This window comes from Pseudonaja textilis, chromosome 1, assembly GCF_049901715.1.
Source record: "Pseudonaja textilis isolate UNSWEBS1 chromosome 1, rPseTex1.2, whole genome shotgun sequence".
Lineage (NCBI taxonomy): Eukaryota > Metazoa > Chordata > Lepidosauria > Squamata > Elapidae > Pseudonaja > Pseudonaja textilis.
In genome coordinates this window covers 57,839,539-57,864,928 of record NC_141990.1, presented here as the reverse complement: position 1 = coordinate 57,864,928, position 25,390 = coordinate 57,839,539, and the positions used below count along the sequence as shown (strand labels likewise).

Below are 25,390 nucleotides of genomic sequence, written 5' to 3'. Positions count from 1 at the left end.
TTTAATTCAATTATGAATAAAGAATATAACTGAAGTTACTGAAAATCATATCCCAACAAGAGTTATGTTACATTGCACCCCAAAATTAAAAAGAATTTCCTTCTTGAATCTAAACGCTTGCATTGGAAAATAATTATATCGATGATAATCAACTGTAAGAGCTTTCGGCTTTTTTTCTTCAGGGCCAAAGGCAGCTGGTGGAAAACTGAGAGTGATGGCTGATGCCATTTGTATAAGTTTCCCAGAATGTCTGCTAACCAGCAAGGGCATTGCTAGATTGGATAGCCCTGTAGGCTGGGATCAGGAAAACATTTTTACAACTTTCTACATACATAAACAACTCAACTTCAACCTTATTTAAAGATGCAATTGGTAGGTTTAGTATAAAGCTTTCATTTACCCCAGTAGCTCCAACTGTTCAAACTCAGCGGACATAGGAAAGAGGCAGAGGTGGTATTCAACAGGTTCTGAACAGTTCTGGACAACTGGTAATGGAAATTTTGAGTAGTACAGAGAACCAGTGGTAACCTTCCCCCAGGAGTGGGGAGGGAAGGTGTTAGCGTTCCGCCCAATGACTCCGAGACAGACATCTCTTGAAGGTTCCTTTTATTTTGGATAGTAAACTGGCACAACTGTGGAATCCAGAATCCAGAATCTGAAAGTAAAAACTACAAAATCCATCCCCTGCACCCATCATCACATCAAATGCCCCAATCACCATCCATCCCAACTTAAGACTTCTTCTCCATTATGCACAACACAACCTGACCTTGAATCAGAAAAAGAAAGTTATTATGTCTAACTAGATATACTCCAATATATTCCCCCCTCCCACGTTCCCAGGCTGAGATGTGGCAGCGTAGGAACATCTGATCTCAATATGGCTTCCAAAGCTGACAGAATGGAGATCTAACAGTATCCTTCCCCTGCCATGCCTACCAAGCCACACCCACCAAATTATGCCATGCTCACCAAGCCACGCCCACAGAACTGGTAGTAAAAAAATCTGAATCCCACTACTGGAAAGAGGGTGTATGATTATCGATCTGATTCCTGGAATACTATAAGCATTCCCATTGATCCTGTGCTGCCATCTAGTGCCTTCAAAGTGATAATAGTTGTGTCAGACCCAAATCTGAAACATCATTTTATATATATTATGGTCCAATCTTTCTTTCAAGTTTATGTTCCCAAATGGATTTTTTAAAAAAAACTTTCATGAAACACCTGGGAAGAGTCAGGCATTTTTCTTCTGTGTAATGTTTTTCTCCAATTTTGTTAACGTCTCAACCAAGTAGGAATAGATTTGCTCAGCCTTGGACAAAGACAGTTCCAGTGCAGGAAGTGGATCTAAACCTTGGAGTCACCTTCAACAGACACTCAGCAAGTATTTCTCACAAAGATTCCTGGGTGCATGAGGCTTGTGAAACTTGCCCTCAACTGCACCCTTGCTGTGCATTTTCAAAATCTTAGTTTTACAAATCTGGCTGAAAGGATGATCCCAACACTCCTGTTACCTTTCTTCTCTTCGAACTGGCTCAAGCAAAAGATTTCATTTTTTTTATCTGCAGCTTAGCATCCCATTCTACCCCTGGTTTTAAGGGATCCTGTTGAGTAGAAGACACGTAGTTGAGAGAATCTAAGTTTCCAGGAACTTTAATAACGAGACAGTTTAGAGTGCCAATCCTCCTGGCCAAACCTGGCGAGTGCCTCCTTGGCTGACCTAACTGCTCTCTCTGCCATCCCGTTGCTAGCGGGATGGAATGGTGCTGTAAGGACGTGTCTGATGCCCAAGTTAGCAGTGTACATGCTGAATTCACACGATGTGAACTGTGGGCCATTGTCTGAAACCAGCGTGTCAGGAAGCCCGTGGGTGACAAATAGACGGGTTAGGGCCTTAACTATCGCCCTGGTGGTGGTTGTGGGAAGTAAGGCTACATCAATCCACTTGGAGTATGAATCCACGACCACCAAGAAGGTCCTGCCATGTACAGGCCCAGCCAGGTCGACGTGCAAGCGGGACCAAGGGGCGTTTGCACTCTCCCATCTGGTGGGCATGGCAGCTGGAGGGGCAGCCCTGGTTTGTTGGCAAGGCTGGCAAGAGCTTACCCAGTTGGCGATTTGAGCGTCCATGCCGGGCCACCAGGCGTAGCTGCGGGCCAGGGCCTTCATTCTTACAATGCCGGATGACCTCGTGAAGCACCTTCAGGATGGGCACTCGAAGGGAGGCTGGGATGACCACTCTTGTTCCCCACAATAGACAACCTTGCAACTTTGACAGTTCCTGCTGGCGGGTTTTAAAGGGACAAAATCAGTTGTACATTGAGTTTCGGCCACCCCTTCCCACCCAGTCCAGAACCTGGGCGATGATTTTGTCCTTCTTTGAGTGCGCCGCGATGTCCTCGGCTGTCACTGGGAGCTTGAGTTCGTTGACCTCAAAAATGGCGTGGATAGGCGCTGGGTCTTCGACTGGGACTGGCAGGGGGCAGTGACTAAGGGCATCGGCGTGGCTCAAGTTCTTACTGGGACGATGCACTAACTTGAATGAGTAAGCGGCCAGAAACAGGGTCTATCTGGTCATTCTGGGTGAAAGTACCTGCGGGGTTTGCTTATCACCAGACAGAAGTCCTAAAAGAGGTTTGTGGTCAGTCACTAACTCAAAGTGGTGGCCAAACAAGAATTCGTGGAACTTCTTAACTGCAGCCACTGCAGCCAAGGCCTCTTTATCGATTTGGCTGTAGTTCCTCTCAGTTGGAGAAAGGGTCCTAGAAAAGAAAGCAATTGGTGCCTCGGAACCGTTGGGGAGTCTGTGGCTCAGGACAGCTCCAATGCCAAAAGGGGATGCGTCAGCAGCCAGGACCAGGGGAAGACGTTGATCGAATTGAACTAGAACCGCTTCTGATGTGAGTAAGGATTTGACTGACTTGAAAGCATGGGTTTCCTTGGGTCCCCAGTGCCAGGGCGAGTCTTTATCTAGTAGCCTATGTAATGGTTCAGCGACCGATGCCTTGTGGGAGGAATGAGGCGAAAAGTTCAGGAGTCCCAGGAAAGCTTGAAGTTCAGTCTTGTTGGTGGGTGTGGGTGCCTCATGGATGGCCTTCACCTTGGACTCAACGGGGTGGATGCCAGAGGCGTCTATTCTATAACCCAGAAAGTCCACCTGCCTAGTGGCGATGGCACACTTCTCCCTCTTAAGTTTAAGGCCATGCTGTCTAAACCTCTCCACCTGTCCTGACTCTCTGAATGAGCTGGGGTCGGTTCGTGGCTGAGACTAAGATGTCATCGAAGTAGGGGACCATTCCTGGGAGACCCTGGAGAATCCTCTCCATGAGTGACTGGAAAATGCCTGGGGCCACGCTGACCCCGAATTGGAGGAGCCTACACTTGAATGCCCCCCTGTGCGTGACTATGGTTTGTAATTCCGCTGTCTGCTCATCGACAGGGAACTGTTGGTATGCCTGGGACATGTCTAACTTGGTGAAAATGGTGCCGGGTTCGAAAGTGTGTAACAGATGCTGAATAACGGGGACAGGGTATGCGCTGACCTGCAGATAGCGGTTGAGCGTGGTTTTGTAATCCGCACAGATTCTCAAATTGCCATCTTTCTTAAGTGGGGTGACTATGGGGGTCTCCCATTTAGCGAAATCAGTGGGTTCTAGCACCCCTTGCTTAAGTAGTTTGTCTAGTTCTGCGTCCAATTTGGGACGGATGGCAAAAGGTACCCTACGTGGTTTTAAACGAAGAGGGGTTGCCTGGGGGTCTACTGAAAATGATATGGGGGTGCCCGAATAGCAACCCGCTCATTGCTAAATACATCGGAAAAATCAGAAAATAGTGTATCTACATCAGAAGTTGAGACAGCATGGATCCCGGTTACACTAAGGCCGAGAGAAGGAAACCAATCAAGTCCCAATAGACTAGGGAGGGTACCATTAACAACCACTAGAGGCAGATGGCCTTTAAAGGCTTGGAATTGAACAAGGAACTTGCCTTTCCCGAGGACAGGAATGTTCTTGCCCTGGTAGTCCCGCAGCGTCAAGTGGCATCTCTGTAGCTGTTTCCTTGACAGTCTGGGCTGGATCCTCTTCAGGGTATCCCAGGAGATGATTGAGAGCGCGGATCCCATGTCCACCTCCATCCTGCAGGGTTTACCTTCTAGGAAAACAGAAATTTTAATTTTATCAGGGGTTTGGGAAGTATGGTTAGCGTGGTAGCAGGTATAGCAGTCCTCCACTTGCCTTTGGGAGTTAGGAGGTGGTGGAGGCCTTTGAGGTAAAGATCTCCCTGCTTGGCAGACTCTAGCGATGTGACCCTTCTTTTGGCAGTTCAGGCAGATGGCGTTTCTGAACCTGCAGGATGCCCTAGGGTGGGAGCCTCCACAGGTTAGGCACATGGGAGGTTGTTTGGGGGTGAAGTTGTTTTTCTGCCCCGCTCCTACCTGTGAAGGCTTCTGATGTTTAAGGCGGTTAATGTCAGATGTGTCTGTGGGGTCATCTTCGCTGATTACTTCTTCAGAATGGACAGTTGGCGTGCTGGGTTTAGATTGAGTGCCCTGAATTTCAGCTGCTGACTGGGCCGAGAGCTCAGCAGCCAGGGCTTCCTCCATGGCTAAGGCTAGAGTCAAGTCCTTCTTTGCCAGTAAACGCCTCTGGAGTCTCAGGTCTCTCACCCCACAGACGATCTTGTCCAACAGCATGTCTTCCAAATATTCTTTGAATCCGCACTGTAAAGCGGCTGTTCTCAGGGCGGCCATGTATTCGTTGATCGACTCCCCCTCTGCCTGTTTCCTGACCCTGAAGGCATACCTTCTGGCTATTTGGGACGGTTTGGGCGAATAGTGATTTGAAAGTATTTCCTGTAGCTCGTCCCATGGGACGCTTCTGATGGCGCGGGGTGCGACTAACGCTGTAGCGGTGTCGAAGACGGCGGCTCCGCAGTAACTCAGGAAATAGGACTTCTTCCTATGCTCCGCAGCGTCGGCTAAACCGATGGCGTCAAGAAAATGGCTGAATCGATTTTTGTAGGAGTCCCATGTTTCCTCGTTTGGTTTGAATGGAGGGAATGCTGAATTAGTACTCATCGTGGAGAAAAGAACAGGTTCGTCTTCTTCAATCGCTATTTGAATTTGCGCTCTTAAAAGAACGCGGCTGCGGCTGTCTCTCTGGGCTGCGTAGCTCTTTTTGAAAATCGCGCTCTTGGTGAGCGTGGGCGGCCTCGGCTGCGGCGCCTGTGGCTCGTTTCAGCGAATCAGCTCAAACAATATCAGTTTGAATTTCGCGCTCTTTGCAAGCGTGGGGCGGCTGTGGCTACAGCGCCCGTGGCTTCACTCTCCGTGACTTACAGCTCTTTGAATAAATGCGTCTGGTTAGCCTTCGACCATCCCATCCTCATCGCCAGTGTTGTAGAGCGATGGTAAGGAAGAGGCATGAGACCAGATCGTACAACTAACAGGCTTTATTGCAAAGAATAAAGGGTTGTCGCGTCTGCTTGCTAACTTGCAGACCAGCGGGCGACAACGGCTGGCTCTGCTCGACAGCTGGCTTATATAGCCGGCTGTCAAACGGAGCCAACCAATGGGAGCTGCTGGTGCTCCCGCTCAAACAGCGGACCTGGTTGGGGACCCCAACCAGTTCCACAGACATAACATTTATGGTCTGTCTTTTACAGTTAGATTTTTGGTGGGTGGAGCTATAGTTTCTTTTTGCGTGAAGACGGATGCAAAGAATAAGTTAAGCAGTTCTGCTTTCTCTCTGTTGCCTGTTACGTCCTTGCCATCTTCTCTCTTTAGTGGACTGACTGTTTCCTTGATTTTTTCTTGTTATTTATATGTTGGAGGAAACTTTTTTATTATCTTTTACTTTTGTTGCAAGTCTTTGTTCGTTCTGAGCCTTTGCTATCCTGACTTCGTCTTTGCAGATTCTGGCTATCTGCTGATATTCTGCCTTAGTTGTATGTCCTTCTTTCAATTTTTTGTACTTGTCCTTTTTTTTTCTTTCAATTTGCCAGAGAGATCTTTGTGCAGCCATGCTGGTTTCTTCTGGGATTTCTTTTTTTTCCTATTCAGTGGTATTGCGCTGGTCTGGGCTTCTATGATCATACTTTTTAGAGTTTCCCAAGATTCTTGAGTTGTTTTCCCCTTTAGGATTTTCATCCATGGAATCTTTCCCAAGTTCTCTCTGAGTTTATTGAAATCAGCTCTTTTAAAATCCAAGACTCTGGTGTCATTATGTTCTGTTGCTTGTGTTTGTGTTATGTTGAATTCTAGTGCTTTTTCAAGAGGAAACTGGGCTTTGGAGGGGGTTGAAGACATTTTGCATTTCAGCTGAATAAGCTTCTTGGATGAGAAACGAAATGAAACGTCTTAAAAAAAAACACAGTCCATGTTCTGTACAGACATTTGAATACTCGAAATCCGGCAGCCCGGATTGGCTAAAGCGCACGGCCACCGGATTGGCTGAGTGCGCGGCACTGATTGGTCGTTCGGAATCGACCGCGATTGGCTGAGCCGATCGCAGGCGATTCAAAACGACCTGATTGGCCGCAGCACTCAGCAGAAGTGCTTTTAAGCCGCGCTTCTTCCCCACTCGCCCCACTTGTGTCTTACCCTAATAAATGAGCTGAACCAAGTCACCGACTCGCGTCCTTTGTTCGTATGAGATATACGACACTGGCGACGAAGGTGGGATTTTAAAACAAGTCCCACACCACACGTGGCCCACGGAACCGCAACCGGCAGCATGGCCAGCGGCAACGTGCCACCCGCTCCCTTCAACCAAGCTAAGGAGGACTGGGAATCGTACACAGACCGATTCCTCATGTTCCTGGAGAGTAGCAACCTCAAGGACGTGAACGGGCAGAGGAAAAGGGCCGTTTTCCTCACACACTGCGGGCCCGCAGTATTTAAAATGGCAAAAGCCCTCGCCAAGCCGCTCGACGTAAAGGCCATGGACTGGGCTGATCTCGAACCGCTGCTGAGGAGCCACTACGCACCCGCCGTGCCCACCCTCATCCGCCGGCACGAATTCTACCACCGCGATCAGAAGCAAGGGGAGAGCGTCAGCAACTTTGTGGCCGACCTCAGAGACCTCGGGGGCCTGTGCGGGTTCACCGATCTCGATGAAGCCCTGCGGGACCGCGTCGTCCTCGGCCTCCGGGACCCCGTCCTGCAGAGCCGGATCATGGCAAAGGGCGGCATTTCCCTCGCCGATGCCCTTGCCGAAGCCACCGCAGCAGAAGCGATCCGGAAATCAGCGGCCCAATTGCGGCAAGCCGGCACCGCGGAGCGACCCGCCATGACCGAAGCGACCGCGACCCCCGAGAACCAGTCAGGATTCGACCATCGAGCAGCCGCCTCCACACATCACGGCGACCTCGAATCCCCCTCCGACTCAGAAGATGACGAGGAGGACATCCACCGGCTGCAGACGGGACGCGACCGGCGCGAGCAACGGAACCGAAAATCAAAGTTCCAGTGCGCCGGCTGCGGCGGCGAACACCCGCGGTCGGAATGCCGGTTCTTTGACGCAATATGCCGGCATTGCGACAAGCGGGGCCACATCGCCAAGGTCCGCCGTTTCAAACGGAACCACAGCCCCCGCCACCGAGACGGCAGCCCACGGAGACGCGACAACGCCAGACGCGACAACACCCCCCCCAAGGAACCGCGACCGGGATAGCGAGAGCCGTTGGAGCCGGGAAGCGAGGAGCCGCCATTTCAACGAAAACCGCCAGCGCGAGGAAACGCACCAGACGGTCATCGTTGGCCATTCCTCCAACTGGGATGGCCAGAAGGTCCACGTGGAGGTCGCCATCGAAGACCGCCCCTGCAAAATGGAAGTCGACTCCGGATCTTACCTATCCATGGTCGCGTGGCGGGAAATTGCTAGTACCTCCATGAACGGCACGAGCTGGAGAGCCAGAAGCTCATCCTCAAAGACTACCAGGGGAATCGCATCCCCGTGGTAGGGACCGGGCACTTCAAGGTCACATTTAAAGGGCGCACCGAAATACTACCCCTAACCATCGTCGAGCGAGACCGCCCCAGCCTCCTGGGACTTCAATGGTTCGCGCCGTTGGGACTAGAAGTGACCGGCACCAACCACGTCGCCGAGGCGGACTGGGAGGAGCAGCTCGTGCGCGAGTTCCAAGAGGTCTTCGACGGAAACCTAGGCAAGTACCGGGGGCCCCCAATATCGTTCAGCCTTGACCCCACCATTGCCCCTATCCGCCTCAAACCCCGGCGAGTGCCTTTTGCCCTCCGCCCCAAAATCGATGAGCAATTAAATAAGCTCGTCGAGCAGGGAGTCCTCGAGCCAACGGACCATGCCCGATGGGAGACCCCTATAGTCACCCCGATAAAGCCAGACAGGTCGGTGAGAATCTGCGGAGACTATAAGGCCACCCTGAACCGTGCGCTACAACAAAGCGCCTACCCCGTCCCAGTAGTGCAACACCTTCTACACTCACTGGGGGGGGCAGGGTTTTCGCCAAACTCGACCTGGCCCAAGCCTATCAGCAACTGCCGGTCGACGAGGAAACCGCAGAAGCGCAGACTATAGTCACACACCGAGTGGCATTCCGCTGCAAGAGGCTCCAATTCGGAGTCAGCGTAGCCCCGGGAGTATTTCAAAGCCTAATGGAGAGGCTCCTCCGGGGCATAAAAGGGGTAGTACCCTATTTTGACGACGTGTTGGTAGCCGCGGCCGACCAGAAACAATTGGAGGGCCGCCTAAGGGAAGTACTGCAAAGATTCCAAAGTGCAGGACTAAAAGTTAAGAGGAGAAATGCCAACTGCGCACGGCACGGGTCGAATTCCTGGGGTACCTACTAGATCAGCACGGAATCCACCCCACCGAGGGCAAAATAAAAGCCGTCAAAGAAGCCCAAACCCAGAAACAAAACTGAGTTACAAGCATTCCTGGGGTTGATTAATTTCTACAATGTTTTCCTGCCCCAAAAGGCGACCGTGGCGGAACCGTTGCATAGGCTGCTCGACAAGGCAGCCACCTGGACGTGGGGGAGACGAGAAGAGGACGCTTTCAACAAAACCAAGGACCTTCTCACATCGGACGCTGTCCTCATCCAGTACAGCGAGACACTCCCCATCACGGTAACGTGCGACGCATCACCCTTCGGGCGTAGGAGCCGTCCTCAGCCACACCCTCGCCGACCGGAAAGAAGCACCCATCGCCTTTTTCTCAAGGACCCTTTCAAAACCCGAAAGAAACTACAGCCAATTGGACAAAGAGGTTCTAGCAATCGTCGCAGCCGTAAAGAAATTCCACGAATACCTTTACGGCAGGACCTTCTCCATAATCACGGACCACAAACCGCTGCTGGGAATACTGGCGGGAGACCGGGCCACCCCAATCATCCTCTCCCCAAGGATGACAAGGTGGTCCGAATTTCTCGCCGCCTACAATTACCGGCTAATCCACCGCCCCGGTAAGTCAATCCCGCACGCGGATGCCCTCAGCCGCACACCATTGCCCACCCTGGACGCTGACCCAGCACCCACCAAATCCACCCTGAGCATCAAGACCTTACCCAACCTACCCCTGACCGCGTCAGACATTGCCCTAGCAACCAATAAAGACAAACGTCTGGCGCAGGTCCTAAGATGGGTGGGAAAAGGGTGGCCGGAGAAGGACGTGGACAACGAGTTCAAAGCTTACCGGAACCGACAAACAGAGCTATCAACGCAGAAAGGCTGTCTACTGTGGGGGGACAGAGTCATAGTCCCAGAAAAATTGCAAAAAGAAGTCCTGAGCATGCTGCACGAAGGGCACCCCGGCATCGTTAGGACAAAAGCCCTGGCCAGAAGTCACGCCTGGTGGCCAGGGATGGACAAGGAGATCGAAGCCTGGGTGGCCTCCTGCAAGCAGTGCCAGGAATCAAGACCAAATCCCCCCGCCGCCCCGATCCTGGAATGGGAAACCCCTCGGGGGCCATGGTCCCGAATCCACGTAGATTTCGCGGGACCAACCAGAGGACACACCTTCCTGGTAACCGTAGACGCTTACTCCAACTGGCTGGAGGTAAGCAACATGAAGACAACTACCACAGACGCCGTCATCAGAGAACTCAGCAAGCTCTTCGCTACCCACGGCCTTCCCGATGTCATCATGTCAGACAACGGCCCCCAGTTCACTGCGCTACCCTTCGAGAAATTCTTGGCAGAACGAGGGATCCGACACGCATTAATGGCACCGGCGCACCCGGCGGCGAACGGAAGGGCGGAGAAAATGGTCCAATTCACAAAAAAGACCATCCAAAAGATCGAAACCGGGGACATACAAGACAAAATAAACCGGATGCTACTAATTCAGCACATAACCCCGAGCACTACGACGAACAAGAGCCCAGCGGAGCTAATGGGGAGAAAATTGCGATCACCGCTCGACCGTTTGCACCCCACATACAACCCAGAAAGACCCCCTGACTCCACCAGCAAACGCAGAACATTCGCACCGGGAGACAGGGTCTACGCAAAAAAACCTTACCGGGGACCCCCTCTGGATACCGGCAACGATCACCCAAGCAACAGGCCCACACTTGTACCGCCTTCAAACTACCGACGGACGAGCGTGGAAACGCCACATCGACCAATTGAGAGCAAGAACCACCGCGGGAAATACAACCGACACGCAAATACCAGACACTGAAAGGAACCGCAAAACACCAACCAAGAGGGAGGGAAGCCCCCAAAGAACAAAAAGAACAAACCCACCCAAAAAGAAACCAGCAGTACTCACCACCTGAAGAACCGGAGAGCGACCCACTCGAAGCCTCACCTGGAAGGAGCAGCCGAGCCAGCTCAACCGACCCCGGAAGCCCGAGCGGGAGCAGCCAAGCCAGCTCAACCAGCCCGGAAAAGCCGAGCGGGAGCAGCGAAGCCAGCAGCTCGACCAACCCGGGGAGACCAGGAGGGAGCCGCGGCGAGAGGCCTGACTCACCCTTCCAGGCGGTTCCATCAACGAGACGGAGAGCGACAGGAGTCCCACCCGAACCGACCGACAGCCAGGAGACAACTGACCAGTGCAAGTCAAGTCGGAAAATACGGAGCCCCGCCTACTTATGGGACTACGTCACGTAGGACCAAACCAAGAGGGGAGGGGTGTTCTGTACAGACATTTGAATACTCGAAATCCGGCAGCCCGGATTGGCTAAAGCGCACGGCCACCGGATTGGCTGAGTGCGCGGCACTGATTGGTCGTTCGGAATCGACCGCGATTGGCTGAGCCGATCGCGGGCGATTCAAAACGACCCGATTGGCCGCAGCACTCAGCAGAAGTGCTTTTAAGCCGCGCTTCTTCCCCACTCGCCCCACTTGTGTCTTACCCTAATAAATGAGCTGAACCAAGTCACCGACTCGTGTCCTTTGTTCGTATGAGATATACGACAGTCCAAGTTGCCTCTTGAAAAAGCACCTTTGGGACTGTTCCATGGAAGTAGGAATATGGAAAAGTCTTAGCAGCTTTCTTATCTCTTTCTCCTCTATTTTGGTTTGGACTGTGCTTCAGGGAAGGGGCTAGGCTGTACTAGTATGAGGAATCAGGCATTGCTCCATCCCTCAAGTTAGGAATCTAAAAAAACTATATTCTTATGTAGGACCAAGCATTGTACAGAGCTTTAATTATGATGTGTGACTCCAACAAGTGGATGGGACCAGGACAATGGAATCATCAGGTACACAATCAAAGCTAAATGCAATTTGTTAATTAAATCCATTAATTTAACCAGTTGAATCTCCATGCATATAATAATTTCTCCTTTCTCTTATAGTAAAAGCATTTAATTAGATGCTAAATTTTTTCAGAAGGGCTCCAGATGCCACACCTCTTCTCTCAGAAGTGAACTGGCTACATTTAAATGTTCCCATTTTCCACATGTCTTTATTTAAAATTTCCCCTTCAAATGCTTGAAAAATGATTGCTGCTAACCTTTTTAAGGATTTCTGTGCTTAATTGGGAGTTGATAGATTTTTAAAACACTGTGAGAGCTGTAATATTATAGCTTTCAGTTTATATATTCCACAAGTTTTCGGAAAAAAATGTTTTCTGCATATATCCCCAAGCAATTGTGCATGGAAAAAAGCATTAATTTGTGGAAGCATGGAATATGGCCCATGATAGGCCTCAAGTCTCTAATTTAGTCTTATTTGAGACAAATGTGCTGCTTAAATGATGATTAATCATCAAGTGCCCATTTAAGCGGAATACAGCTGCAGAGTAAGATAACACTGCCATCTTGTGACTCATTAAATACACAGCCCAGAGTTAAAATGCTATGCATTTTGCTGATTTTTTAAAAACCTGCTGCACAATAGGCCTTTGAGGCTCAGTTCACACACCTTAAAATAGATCTTTGTAGGTTGACACAGACATTACCATGAGAACGCAGGCAAGCCTGGATACAACCTGCTTTTCCTTTTACAATATAGGAAGGGAAGAGGCATAAGATCTGCAGGGTGATTCTTCTTCACTCTTTTGCTCTTTATTGTATCTACATGCCTGGATTCCAAATGGGAAAGAGACCCAACAGCATAAAAAGAGCAAGCAGTGGAGTGATACAAAAATATATAGCCCATCAGATACCTGTAGCCTGAAATACATTACTTATGCTGTTCACAATCAGAGAAACTGTATGCGTGTGCCTGTATTTGCATCCAAACTGAAAAAAGGACAGAGCAATATGACACAAAGAGAGGAATGCATTACCACCCTAAGCCATGCCTTTGGTGAATGGTTTGTCATCTGTAGCCTACATTGAGGCTATTCATGTATTCAAAGGAGACAGAGTGTCCAAGATAATATTTGAAAACCCAGAGACAAAAGCACTTTGGTTATAAACAGAGTTGGCTTTTTAATTTATGAAATGAACACTTCATCCCATGTGTTCTAAACAGAGATGTGGTATTCAGCAGGTTCTGACCACTTCTGGAGAACCGGTAGCAGAAATTTTGAGTAGTTCAGAGAACTGGCAAATACCACCTCTGACTGGCCCCACTCCCATCTGTTCTCTGCCTCTTAAATCCCAGCTGATTGGCTGGGTCTTCTTTTGTTGCCCTGCACAGGAGAACGGAGCTGGAAAGCAGGTTAGTGGGATGGGGAGGGAATGGAGGTTTTACAGTATCCTTCCCCTGCCACGCCCGCCAAGCCATACCCACAGAACTGGTAGTAAAAAAATTTGAATCCCACCACTGCTTCTAAAGAAGTCCAAGGCTATGAACAAAGATCAAACAACCACAATCAAGGATCTGAGTGTGAGCAGCATATTTTGCTCTATCTAGGCCAGTGGCTCCCCCAATCTTTTGGGCACCAGGGACCAGTTCCATGGAGAAAAAAAATCCATGGATTGGAGGGGATGTGGTTTTGCATGCTGTCTGTATCCTGTGGATGGAATTTCGCTTGTTTGCGTAGCCGGTTGCTGGCATGCTGTGGATTTGGATCATAAACTCTCAAAGCCAAGATCTTTTAGCATGTTGCTTTCTTTAAAATTTATTACAAAAAAGAACTGGATTCAAACAGCTTTTGGTATGATTCAGTGCATGTTCCTAATTACTGGGGGTGTAGTCCTGTGAAAGTCATCTATAAGTGGCATTTGCTTTGAGTGAAATCTTTATTGCCCCCTGCTGGTACTATTTGGCTCACTCTACTGATGCTATGAACATGGCTAAAGTGTGCAGCTTAAAGCAAAGATATCTTTAGAGTCACATCTGCTTTTTATAAAATTTTCCATCAAATGCAAAACAAAGCAGCAGGAGAAAGACTACAAGAATAATCTAAGATACATCCCAACTTTTCTTCTTCAGCTGTACCTCTCTTTGCTACAGAATGGGATAAAAAGGCTTAGTTTTGTGCTATAATTATTTCACATTATTTCCTCCAAATTAGTATTCCATGACTCCTACCGATAGTTGTTACTGTAGAAACAGAGAAAAAGAAGGAGCCGACAAAGTCCCATCTGCCCAGACTTGTATTTTCTTTAAGATAAAGTCCACTCTTGTAGGCATAGATGATATTCTGTGAAAAAGATTAAAAAAAGAGAAGTCATGGATGAGAATTTCTGTCCACAAGGTAGTCCAAAGTTGCATTTTTATTCACACTTTCCTCGAATAAATTCCACTGAACACAAACTTCATTCTGAATCAAGACATGTAGTTTCCTTTGTAAATTAGTTCATCTTCTATGTTTAGCTGGCTTGACAGGAATTTAATATCTTGCCCCAATTCTCCTTTAAAGATTTAGCAGAATCCCTGCTATATAATTTTGTAACAATGAATATAAGAAATTATAACTTTGATGGACAACTAACCCTTAAGAGAATAGACTTTATTTTAAAGCATTCCGTATTGCCCATCCCTCAGAGAAACAGTTTTCAAGGCAGCATTTACAGAAAATAAAAGATAAAAACAAAGAATGAAACCACTGCAATCAGAGTTAAAAAGCAATTACAATGTGCAGATAAGGAAAAAACCCTTAATTAGCAGATGAAGAAACGAAGTCCCTGACCAGAATGGTCTTCTCCTTCAAAAAATCTTCAGAAAATGATATCTTCTATTATCTTAATTAATGAGAGGGCTGGCAGAAACCAGATATTTTCTTCCAAAGAAACGCAGCCCTCATGCCACCTAAGTTTTAAATGCAGCATTTATGTTCTCTATAAAGATAAAAACATGCGTGATAAAGGTTATTTTACAAAGATGTATTAGGACATTTAAAAATAAGACTTCTTCTTGATTCACATATCCTTTGGTAACACAAAAAGACAAAGACCTGTCACCTACATCTAACTTCAAGGGTTGCTATAGGGATAAAAATAAGGTAAAGTAAGAAAACAGTACACTTAGATTCTCTTAAGTTACATTGAAATATAAATATAGTAATAAAAAAACAGTTCAATTAAGGTTAGAATTAATTTAGCTACTAAATTATTTTCCTGTTGGGACTCCCTGGTGGCTGAGACAGAGCTGGCATAATGCAAACATGTTAACTCGTACTGTGACTTTAGAGATATGTAACCGCTAAAGAGCAAGTGGATATTCTACAGTACAATCTGTAAGACCAGTTGTGATTTTGTTAGAATTTCTGATAGTTATTGATAATATGGACCATTTAATTGTCCCCAATTTCCATTCCTGGCTTGTAGAATTCTAGTCCTTTCTATCTAAATAGTCACATAAAATGGCCACCAAGACTATGACCCTTATTCCACAGACATTAGACTAACTACATGAATGATACGAGTTTCAGTAGTTTTACAATCATACTAACAATATTTAGGAACAACACAAATAAGAATTTCTGATATAATTCTATATCATAGCACAGTAGATAATGGATCAGACGAACAAAGAGACTAATTTGAGAAAACTAAGTTGCAAAAACTTGAAAGAGGAATAACAGAGTTGGAAGGGATCTTGGAGATCCTTTAGTCCATCCCACTGCTCAGGCAGGAAACCCGATTGTCAGGAAATTTCTCCTGAGTTCTAGGTTGCGTCTGTCCTTGATTAGCTTCAATTCCTCATTAGTTTCTATCCAGGAGTTATACTTGGGAATCAAATGGAATAGTGAGTTCTCGTTTGATACAGATCATTTCACAATGGCAGGAGTTGCTGCAAGCAGAGGATAGAATAGATGGTCTCTAAACTACCTACCAATTTATCACCACCTTTCAAACATAAACATACGTGAAGATATCTAAAACAATCAGGTATATGGAAACCTGAAATGAACACTTTCATTTATTCCTTACATGGCATTTTTCCTTGCATATATTGCAATTGAATGCTTCTATCTCTTTCCAGGCTCTGTAGTGATAATTATGAATGCTGTAGTGGAATATCTGGCTAATATTAAAAAAAAAACTCACAAAATTTCTTCAGTTAGAATGGTTTCATTCCTGTATGTGACTATCTTTTACCAAGTTAGTATTTTACTCCTGTTTTTATGTTTTATATTTATATCCCTCATTATTTTTATAAACAATTCAAGATGGCAAATACACACAATACTTCTTCCTTCTTGTATTTCCCCCATAACAGGCCTGTGAGATGGGTTAGGCTGAGAGAGAGTAAAGGCACCCAGCTCAGAGGTGGGATTCAGCAGGTTCTGACCAATTCTGGAGAACCGGTAGCAGAAATTTTGAGTAGTTTGGAGGACCGGTAGCAGAAATTTTGAATAGTTTAGAGAACCGGTAGCAGAAATTTTGAGTAGTTTGGAGAACCGGTAGCAGAAATTGTGAGTAGTTTGGAGAACCAGTAGCAAAAATTTTGAGTAGTTTGGAGAACTGGTAGCAGAAATTTTGAGTAGTTTGGAGAACCGGTAGCAGAAATTTTGAGTAGTTTGGAGAACCAGTAGCAAAAAAATTTGAGTAGTTCGGAATACCATCTCTAACTGGCCCCGCCCCCATCTATTCGCTGCCTCTGCCTAATATGTAAAATGGAACTTTAGTTACATTCAGCCGAATATGAAATAGAGAATAGAAGCTGTGCATACAAGATTTAGGGAGCCCAGCCAACATATGCAATCATAATCATTTTTCATTTACATGACTATAAAGACAAACAGAAGACCAAATATGGCTTATCTAAGGATGTTGTAAGTAACATTTGAATCAAAGTGTGTTTTTTTAAAGAAATCTGTAAAGTTGAGAATGGGGTGTGTCAAGCATGCTATTGTTTTGAAAGCAAATGGCCTTTGCCTTTTCTAAGTGAAATTCTGATTTCTTAATCTTATCTTATAAAAACATAAAATACTGGTAACAATATACAAGGTAAATATTAATCTTAAATGTATGTTTAAGAACACAGAAAAAAGGCCATAAATGTTAATTGCTTATCACAGAGATTATACAAGATCTTTCCCATGTTGACAATAACAAACTTGAGAAATCCAACGATCATCTGAAAATATATTTAGTCTCTTAATAATTTACAGTGGCCTCAAAGTCATACAGTAATACTAAGAAATTTTCTTTTGAATGTCTATGTCTATGTCTGTTCATGGCCTTTATACACTATTCAAAAGAGACCATAAAAAAGTAAGAAGGAAATAAAAATATCAGAACCCATCCCCTTCAGCAGCCTACACAGAGATAAACTGGAATTAACATCAGACAGACGAACCCTCTAATGGCTGTTTCCACATTAGCCATTGAGAAAAAGTGAGAGTAAGGTATTGGCGTAGCCATAGATAGTACATCGTGTAACAGGTTCTATTATGATTTGTTGAAGGCCCAGACACTATGGCCTATACAACAACAATAAAAAGGATTAAAAATGCTGGAGAAGAGATATATGGATCTATGCCTTTCTGATTTGATGATTCAGAAAATCATATTGATTCATTTTCCAGATCAATTTGGGAAAAAAGACATCAAATAAATCCAAAGGCATTCAATTTCACACTGCAGTTCAATGATTCAGGAAAAATGGCTTCAAATCAAATAGCTAAACTAAACTTTAATGCAGTGCTATGAAGTAATCCAATGTAAAATTGAACAATGTACCTTCAGCCTGATGTTGGCCTCTACAATTTAGAGTTATTCCCTATTAAGTTCAGATTTATATCTTTCACCAATAATTCCATGGTTAAAAAAAAGAAAGAAAAATCACTCAATCCTATATAATCTTTTCCAGGGAAGATTTCTCAGCTTTAAAACTCAAATGTTAGTGTTCGCACACAATTCAATTAGCCAGGGTAAAGATGAGCTTTTGGCTTAGTTAATTATATAATCACAGAGAGTGGCCCATTACTCCAGTTAGTTAATAGTAGTAGAAGTAACAGTAAGGGCAATGAAGGCAAATATGTCTTCAAACAGTACAGACAGTCATGGGAAGGGGATAATTGTCATCCAAAATATGTGTAGGCCACAGTTCTCCAATCTATAAGCTTGGATATCTGTTTGCTAGATCCAACCTATGGTTGGGTCCATGCAGTGGGTTTTGATGCAGTTGTTTCCTCAGTCTTGAAGGAGGATGTAGTATGCTCTTTTCTTAAGAGGACATTCTTGGATTCAGTCCTGATAAATTCAAATGGTTATATCTATTTGGGCTCCTCAGATAGAAGAATACTCCATCACAGACTCTTGTTTGATAGCTTTGTACAAGCTAAGGTCCTATTGGAGTTTCTTACTTGAAGAGCAGAGGTCACTCATTGCACAAGGGCATCTAATGAGCCAATTGCATCCTTCCTGGACTGGGAGGCCCTTCAGAGACAGTTACTCATGCTTAGTCATCTGCCCTGCAGCTGTTCCAGAATGTGGCAAACCAGGCAGTAGTGAGAGAACTGTGGCAGAAACACTGTTACGTGCCTGAGACTCTGCTGCTTTGTATTGGTTGGATGCAATTCAAAATGCTGATAATCACCTTTAAAGTCCTTCATGGCCTAGGGGTTTAGATTTCTGAAGGACCGCTTATCTTCAGTAGTGTCCATTCATCTGGTATCATCAACCAAGCAAAGCACAATCAAGGTCCCATTGATTAAACTAGGTCATCTTGCAGGACCCAGGAAGAACTCCTAATCTTTTGCAATGACTGCCCTTTCTCCTTCACGAGTAGGTATAGATATTTTGGCATTGAGCCAAAGTCATATTCTGGCATCCCTATGATTTGACTCATATTCTGATTTGTTAGAAATTTCAAAATGGCCACCTCTTGTTTTATTCTTCTAATTTTTGAGCTTTACACTTATGATTTTCAGCCACAGACAATTCTTTTTTCTTTGCTTGAACACTCTCATCTATTTACATTGCAAAATTATACAGGCAGTCCTCAACTTATCAAAAATTTTTTAGGGACCATTCAAATTATAGCACCTAAAAAAGGGACCTATGACTGTTTTTCACACTTATGACTGCTGCAGCATCCCCATGGCCATGTGATCAAAATTCAGATACTTGGCAACCGATTCATATTTATGATGGCTGCAGTGTCCCTAGGTCATGTGATTGCCTTTTCAATCTTCTGACAAGGCCAGATTCATTTAACAACTGGGTTAACAACTTAATATCTGCAGTGATTCACTTAACAGTGGCAAGGTCATAAAACGGGGCAAAATTCACTTAATAAATAGATATTTATTAATGGCATTTGACAACAGAAATGTTGGCCTGAATTGTCAAGGATTAGTCAAGGATTACCTGTATTTACCCCTGGAGTGAGCATGTTGACTTAGGAAGTACTCCATTACTATTTTTCACTTTCGTTGTTATTCACGTTTTTTTTCTAGTTTTGGTAAAAAATTTAAAATTTAGTGTCCTTAGCCAGTGCCTACTTGGCCTTAGCTTGGAGTTGGCTGTATAGAGATTTGTATGCCCTTTTGTTGTTTAGGAAATTTTTAAAGATTTAATTATTCTTCCAGGGAGCCCCCTTTAATTATAATTGGTTTAGAGTTGATATCCTGTTCCTCTAGTCAGCTGTGTTCTTCTTAAAAATGTATTATCTTCTTATTTATAAGCTGCATAGAATTGTCAAGGAGTTGGATGCTCTTGAAATTTGATAAATAAAAACAAATTAATAAATAAAATTATTTCCAATGAGTTAATTTCCCTTTTCTTGTTTCTTTCTTTCTCTCTCTTTTTCTTTTTTTCTTTTTCTTTCTGGAGAGGGTCTTACATTTTCTTCTACCTCCTTGTCAAGAAACCTCATCTACGTCATAAATTTTCCTTTTTTACTATATTATTTTTAACTCTTGTTAAATCATAGTGAAACATAAAATCCAAAAACAAACAAACAAACAAACAACCACTCATAAAATCTCATTGAAACATTTATGGGGTGTAACTTCAATCCTGTGCATAGTTACCCCAGTTTAAACTCCACTGAATTTGGTGGTATTTCCATCTGTCTCATACCCAACTTGTAAAACAGATTAAGCCTTACAATTAAAGAACTGTTAAATAAAGGAAACAGTCCTGCAAAACTTTTCTATTCCAAGTATTAGGTCAAAGTACAAACTCCACTTTTAAAGAAGTGAAAGAAATATCTAATTCTGCTTACTTCCTTCAAGCACTTAATTACTTCAGTGAAAAGCTGATACGAATAAAGGTAGCACTTTTGGGATGTGCTTACTAACTAAACTATGGTTTGCTCTTTTGGGATGTGCTTACTAACTAAACTATGGTTTGCTCCATAGCTGAATTGCCTGGGTTCACATTAACATATTCCATTATAATCACATACAGGCTGGGTTTGCACAATGCACCTGGCTGAAATTTGGTTGGATGCTTTGTAGGTCAGTGCACTGGCAACATTTGACAGTTTCTCAGAAAAAGATCTATCATGATCTGAAAAGGATCTCTCATCTCCTACTGTACTCTACATTTGGGCTCTAGATCTGGACACCTGTTTCTAATCTAAAGGAAAGAAAGAACATTTCTAGGATCACATTAACAGAATAACAGAATTGAAAGGGACCTTGTAGGTCATCTAGTCCAATGCGCCACCCAAGCAGGAGACCCTACACTACTTCTGATAGCAGTCCAGTCTCTTCTTGAAAGCTTCCAGTGATGAAGCTCCCACAACTTCTGAAGGCAAGCTGTTCATCAGTTGATCGTTCTCTCAGAAAATTCCTCATTTCTACATTAGACAAACCAGTTCTCCTAAGATCCTTCCCTTCCCACCAGAGCTGATCCCCAGCCCGATTTCAAGGCCAGAACAGGTAAACCAGAACAACTAGACACAAGAACAGTTTTTCCCGAAAGCCATCACTCTGCTAAACAAATAATTCCCTCAACCCTGTTCAACTATTACAAAGTCTGCACTACTATTACTGTTAATCTTCTCAACACTCCTTATCACCCATCCCCTCCCACTTGTAACCGTAGGACTGTAACTTTGTCGCTTGTATCCTTACAATTTATATTGCCTGTTTCCTAGTATGATTTGATTGTTGATTGCACCCTATGACTATCATTAATTGTCGTACCTTAAGATTCTCGATTCTTGACAAATGTATCTTTTCTTTTATGTATACTGAGAGTATTAACACCAAGACAAATTCCTTGTGTGTCCAATCACACCTGGCCAATATTCTATTCTATTCTATTCTATTCTATTCTATTCTATTCTATTCTATTCTATTCTATTCTATTCTGGAACACGTGAAGGAAAGGCTGCCTCCAGGGCTACACGTGGAGCGCCTTTGAAGTTAAACTGGCCGGACTCCTCATTTCCTTTCCCTTCCAGCCCGCCCCAGCCACCTCGGTTTCGCCGGTACCTCCGAGAGCCGCTCCAGAGCCTCCCGTTCCAGGCAAGTAAAGTTCAACAGCAGCTCCCACTTCTCTTTCAGGAGCAGGTCCGTCATGTCGCGTTCCCGGGGCGACTCCAGCGCCCAGAATGCGGCGCTGCCCAGCAGCAGGTAGCTCAGGTAGAGGAACAGCAGCAGCATCGTGGAGGGAAGCCCGCAGCGGCACTCCGTCGGGGTAGCCTCCGGTGGCTCCATACTCTGGCCGTCGATGTAGTCAGAGGCGGTGGAAGAGACGGTGGCGGTGCAGAAACGCCGGGGAGAAGCGCAGCCGCGAGGAGTTGTGCCCGCCACCTGCTTCCAAAGGTTCCGTGCAGCAGCGGCGCTTCTCCGCCCGGATTCCTCTCCCTGGGCGGGGCCAAAGCAGAAGCATCCCCGGTGCTTTTCCCGACGGAGGGAACGGGTCAGTTTGAGCGGCTAACTCTAAGCTTAACTTTGACTCTCGGGTGTGTAGAAACCTTACGCCAGGGGCCTTCAAACTTGACAGCTTTAAGACTTGTGGACTTCAACTCCCAGAACTTCTTCTCCAGTCATGTTAGCTCAGGAGTTCTGAGAGTTGAAGTCCACAAGTCTTAAACTTGCCAAGTTGAGGACCCTTGCCTTACGCGGAGAGAATGCTTGTTCTTGGGCCCAGGACGTTTTAGTAAGTAAACCACCTGTGTTGAATGTGCCATTTGGCTTTGAACTTCCGAGCCAAGGCTTGGCAGGGCTCAGTCCCATAAGAACAACAACAGCTGTGTCCGGAGGCGGCGCTGGCTTTTTGGGCTTTACTTAGCATTTACTTTATAGTAGGTTTACCTTGAATTGAAGTGTGGATGCCAGTCAGTTTGGAATAATCGCTACAGCCCTATCCCAGAAACCAAGAGACTGAGAATTATAGTCCCACCTTGGGCACAAAGCTAGTTTGGTAGCCGCTTAGGCCAGTCAAACGTTCTGGGGAAGAAGCAACAGCAAACCACTTTTGAAAACCATGCTAAGAAACTGCAGAAGTTTGTCTCAGCAATCAACAGGTGTTAATACTGACACACAGGTCACCGCCTGTACACACACACACACACACACACACAAGTTTTGTGTTAACACAGCCTTAAGCTGGTGGAGCATGGCTGGACTACCAAAGTCTAGTCAACATTAAGTGACACCAAACTTACCGTTTCTTGCAATAATTTTCTCTTCCAAAAGTTATTCAGAGTCTTGTGGCTTAAATAGAGGATCCTAAAATGTATGCAGATGAATTTGTGTACTAATTGCCACTGATATCTGAGCTTTTATAACATGCTAGGCTAAAAGATGCTTGGCTGACTTGTGGTTGAATAGGTTATGCAGATTCAGCCAAAATGGTTTGTTTAGCGCAGACATGTTCAACTTGTGGTCAATGGGCCACATGCATCCGTAGACAGCTAATAATGTGGCTTCACAAGATTGTGAAATTTTAATATATGATTTTATATTATAAAAATCATATATTTTATATGTGGCCCAAAACAATTCCTCTTCACTTAATGTGTCCCAGGCAAGTCAAAAGATTGGGCACCCATGGCTCAATGTGTTGATTTAATTTAAGCAAATGAATTAAATTTAGGAAAAAAAGTTTCAATTAACCATTGCTTAATACATTTTATGAAAACAGGAAATAAAGAATTTTAAAAGGGAGCAGGCCATAACTCCTCTCCTTTTGAAAACTAAGTACTAGTGCGGTTCCAATGTTATATGCTTTTCTACAATGAAATTAGCCAGAATGGGTTTTTTGGCCAAGGCTTGTCTTCCTCTGATCATAACTTGTTCTTGTGGTCTGCATATTGTTCCAAATTATGACTTATTTTGAAAATGACTTAGTTGTTATAACATACTAAACCATAATGTAAAATTGGGGATGCAACTTATTAGCAATTTTAAAAATGTGTGTTAATTTACAAAAAGGCTGGTACAAGAACCATAGCTGGTTGTGAAAATTCATTTACTGGAGGAGAATTAGCTATCTAGGATGTTTTCCACTGGGCAAGAAAACTTTCTGCAAAACCAACTATCCTAGAAGCTATTGTGTAGCTATTTTGAGAGTCAGTTCTGTCAGTTTGCCACAACTTAATTTTCTGAACAGGAAGCTGTTCCAGGTATGCTCCAGAAGCCAAAACTGAAAATAGCTAGTTCTATAACAGTGTTGAGGGCTTTTAGAACAAACATGAGTGATTCTATTGAGAATTACTGAATGATGTTTTTTTTGTCTTTAAATCTCCATAAGCATTCTTTTAGGAGAAGAATGGGACTCAAGGTGAACTGGTGCAATGCTGGTTTTATTCACACATTTTGCTAAGCCCAATTTTTTTTTAAAAAGGAAATCATAGTTGAGGAAACTATTGTGGCATGGATCATATATAACATTAAGCTATAATTAGTACTTCACATTACGGCACTAAATTTATGTGTGAACTAGAAAATTGCCCTGAGCTTTCCATGAAGACTGTTATATGGGGGTCTTCATAATTTACAGGAGGATATTAACATAGGAACTCCATTCCCTTTTGCTGATATTGGCAAGTGTTCAAAGAATTAATGGCAAATATTAAATTCCAGGAATGACACTATTATGGACTATTGCAGAATTAGTAACATAGCTTCCTGGTCTCAAATTGCATAAAGTCAGTTTTGTTGTTTATACTGCAAAAGAAAAGAATGAGTGAGGGGTAACTTGTTTTCTACATACTTTGTTAGGTATCCCTGATGACAATATTCAAAATAGGGATCCCAAAAGAAGAATCAACAAGATTGTTACCATGCATGCTACCCAGTTGACTTATGTAACTAAGAAAACAAGTCAGTTCAAAGCTTCTGGTAAGCTGTAAGATCAGGTATGTATCCTTCAAGGAAGATATTATTCCTCTGTATACCAATAATATATATTTTGAGAAGAATATTTTATGTGGTGTTAGACCATGCATAATATTCAGCAACTCTAAAATATTATAGTCTAGCTGAATGAAAATATGGTGGTGGAATTCTACAGTTGGTGAAAGGCAATGCCTATTTCAATGGCTTCTTGTCTAGTGTTGTATATCCTGTATCACAATAAAATATATTAATATGTGATTGAGCATATTGATATTAGAGCAGTTTCTAGAGAGTAACAACCAAAGGGAATTCTACCCCCTGCCATTCAGAAGGTACTTGGTTAGCCAAAATGTGACAAAGAAACCTGGATCTGATTAGCTATTGCTTGGCAAAGCTATTCTTATATTCTTAAAAGAATCTGGTATACTAAACGAGTGATGACAAGCCATCCATCAAAAATATATCAGATGCAGTAACACAACTTCATAATGAGCCCAAAGGGACCTTCTTATAGAAATAATACCTACAAATTAATGCATTGAACTTCATAATGTGGTTTTAAAGTAGGAGTGCACAATTTTTTAACAGACGAAAGGCTTCTGTAGTCTTTGAATAATGTGCTGTGGTCTGCACTCCCCCCCATGTGTATTTTTAATGTATTTTTTACACAAAAATATAAATACAATTTATATTTACATTTAATTAAGATTACAGTAAATCAGTAGTGGAAAACCCTTAATAACCCATGGACAACTCTGAGGATTCCCCAAGGCAAATCACAAAATTAAGTGCAGGCATTAATTCAGGCATTTAATGCCCATTCTGGCATTAAATATATACTAAATAATGTTCCTTTCTACCATATGAAAATGTATCTTAAACTATAGGTCCCAAATCTCCTGTGATGATCAGCGTGTGATTATTATTGAAGTGGTCATCTGACCCTCAAGGGAACTCCTTTCTCTTTAATCTGAATTAGATATTTAGATCAGAAGACGAAGGTTGTAAAGGCCAGATATTGCTTCTTCTTGCTTATTTTGAAATAGAGTTAGGAGAAGTGTTATCAAGAGACTCTTCTCTACAGATCAGCTGAAATGTCACAGGTTGAATGCCTTGCATTAGTTAGTTATTAATTGAGATTAATTCTTGGTCATTGCACATAGACAAATGCCTCAACCTGCCTAGTAATAATTAGTAGGTCTTCCAAGGAGTATTCTGTAATTTCTTGGATCTTGCTTGTCAGCACTTGTCGAAGCGCGTTGCTTGGAAAGAGATGAAAAAAGTTCTACCTTATTGTACTTGTAGAAATTCTTTCA

At 44.2% G+C, this 25,390-nt stretch overlaps 1 protein-coding gene across 1 annotated transcript in view; it reads right to left on the bottom strand.

Annotated features, from left to right (window-relative positions):
- The window catches only part of KCNK17 (potassium two pore domain channel subfamily K member 17), a 42,250-nt gene extending 20,804 nt beyond the window's left edge, over positions 1 to 21,446 (bottom strand). The window contains exons 1-2 of the mRNA XM_026695406.2: positions 21,222 to 21,446; positions 13,913 to 14,024 (exon numbers count right to left, since the gene is read on the bottom strand). Of these exons, the coding sequence (XP_026551191.1) occupies positions 13,913 to 14,024; positions 21,222 to 21,446 (337 nt within the window). The remainder of the gene's footprint in view (positions 1 to 13,912; positions 14,025 to 21,221) is intronic.
- Between the last annotated feature and the right edge of the window lie 3,944 nt (positions 21,447 to 25,390).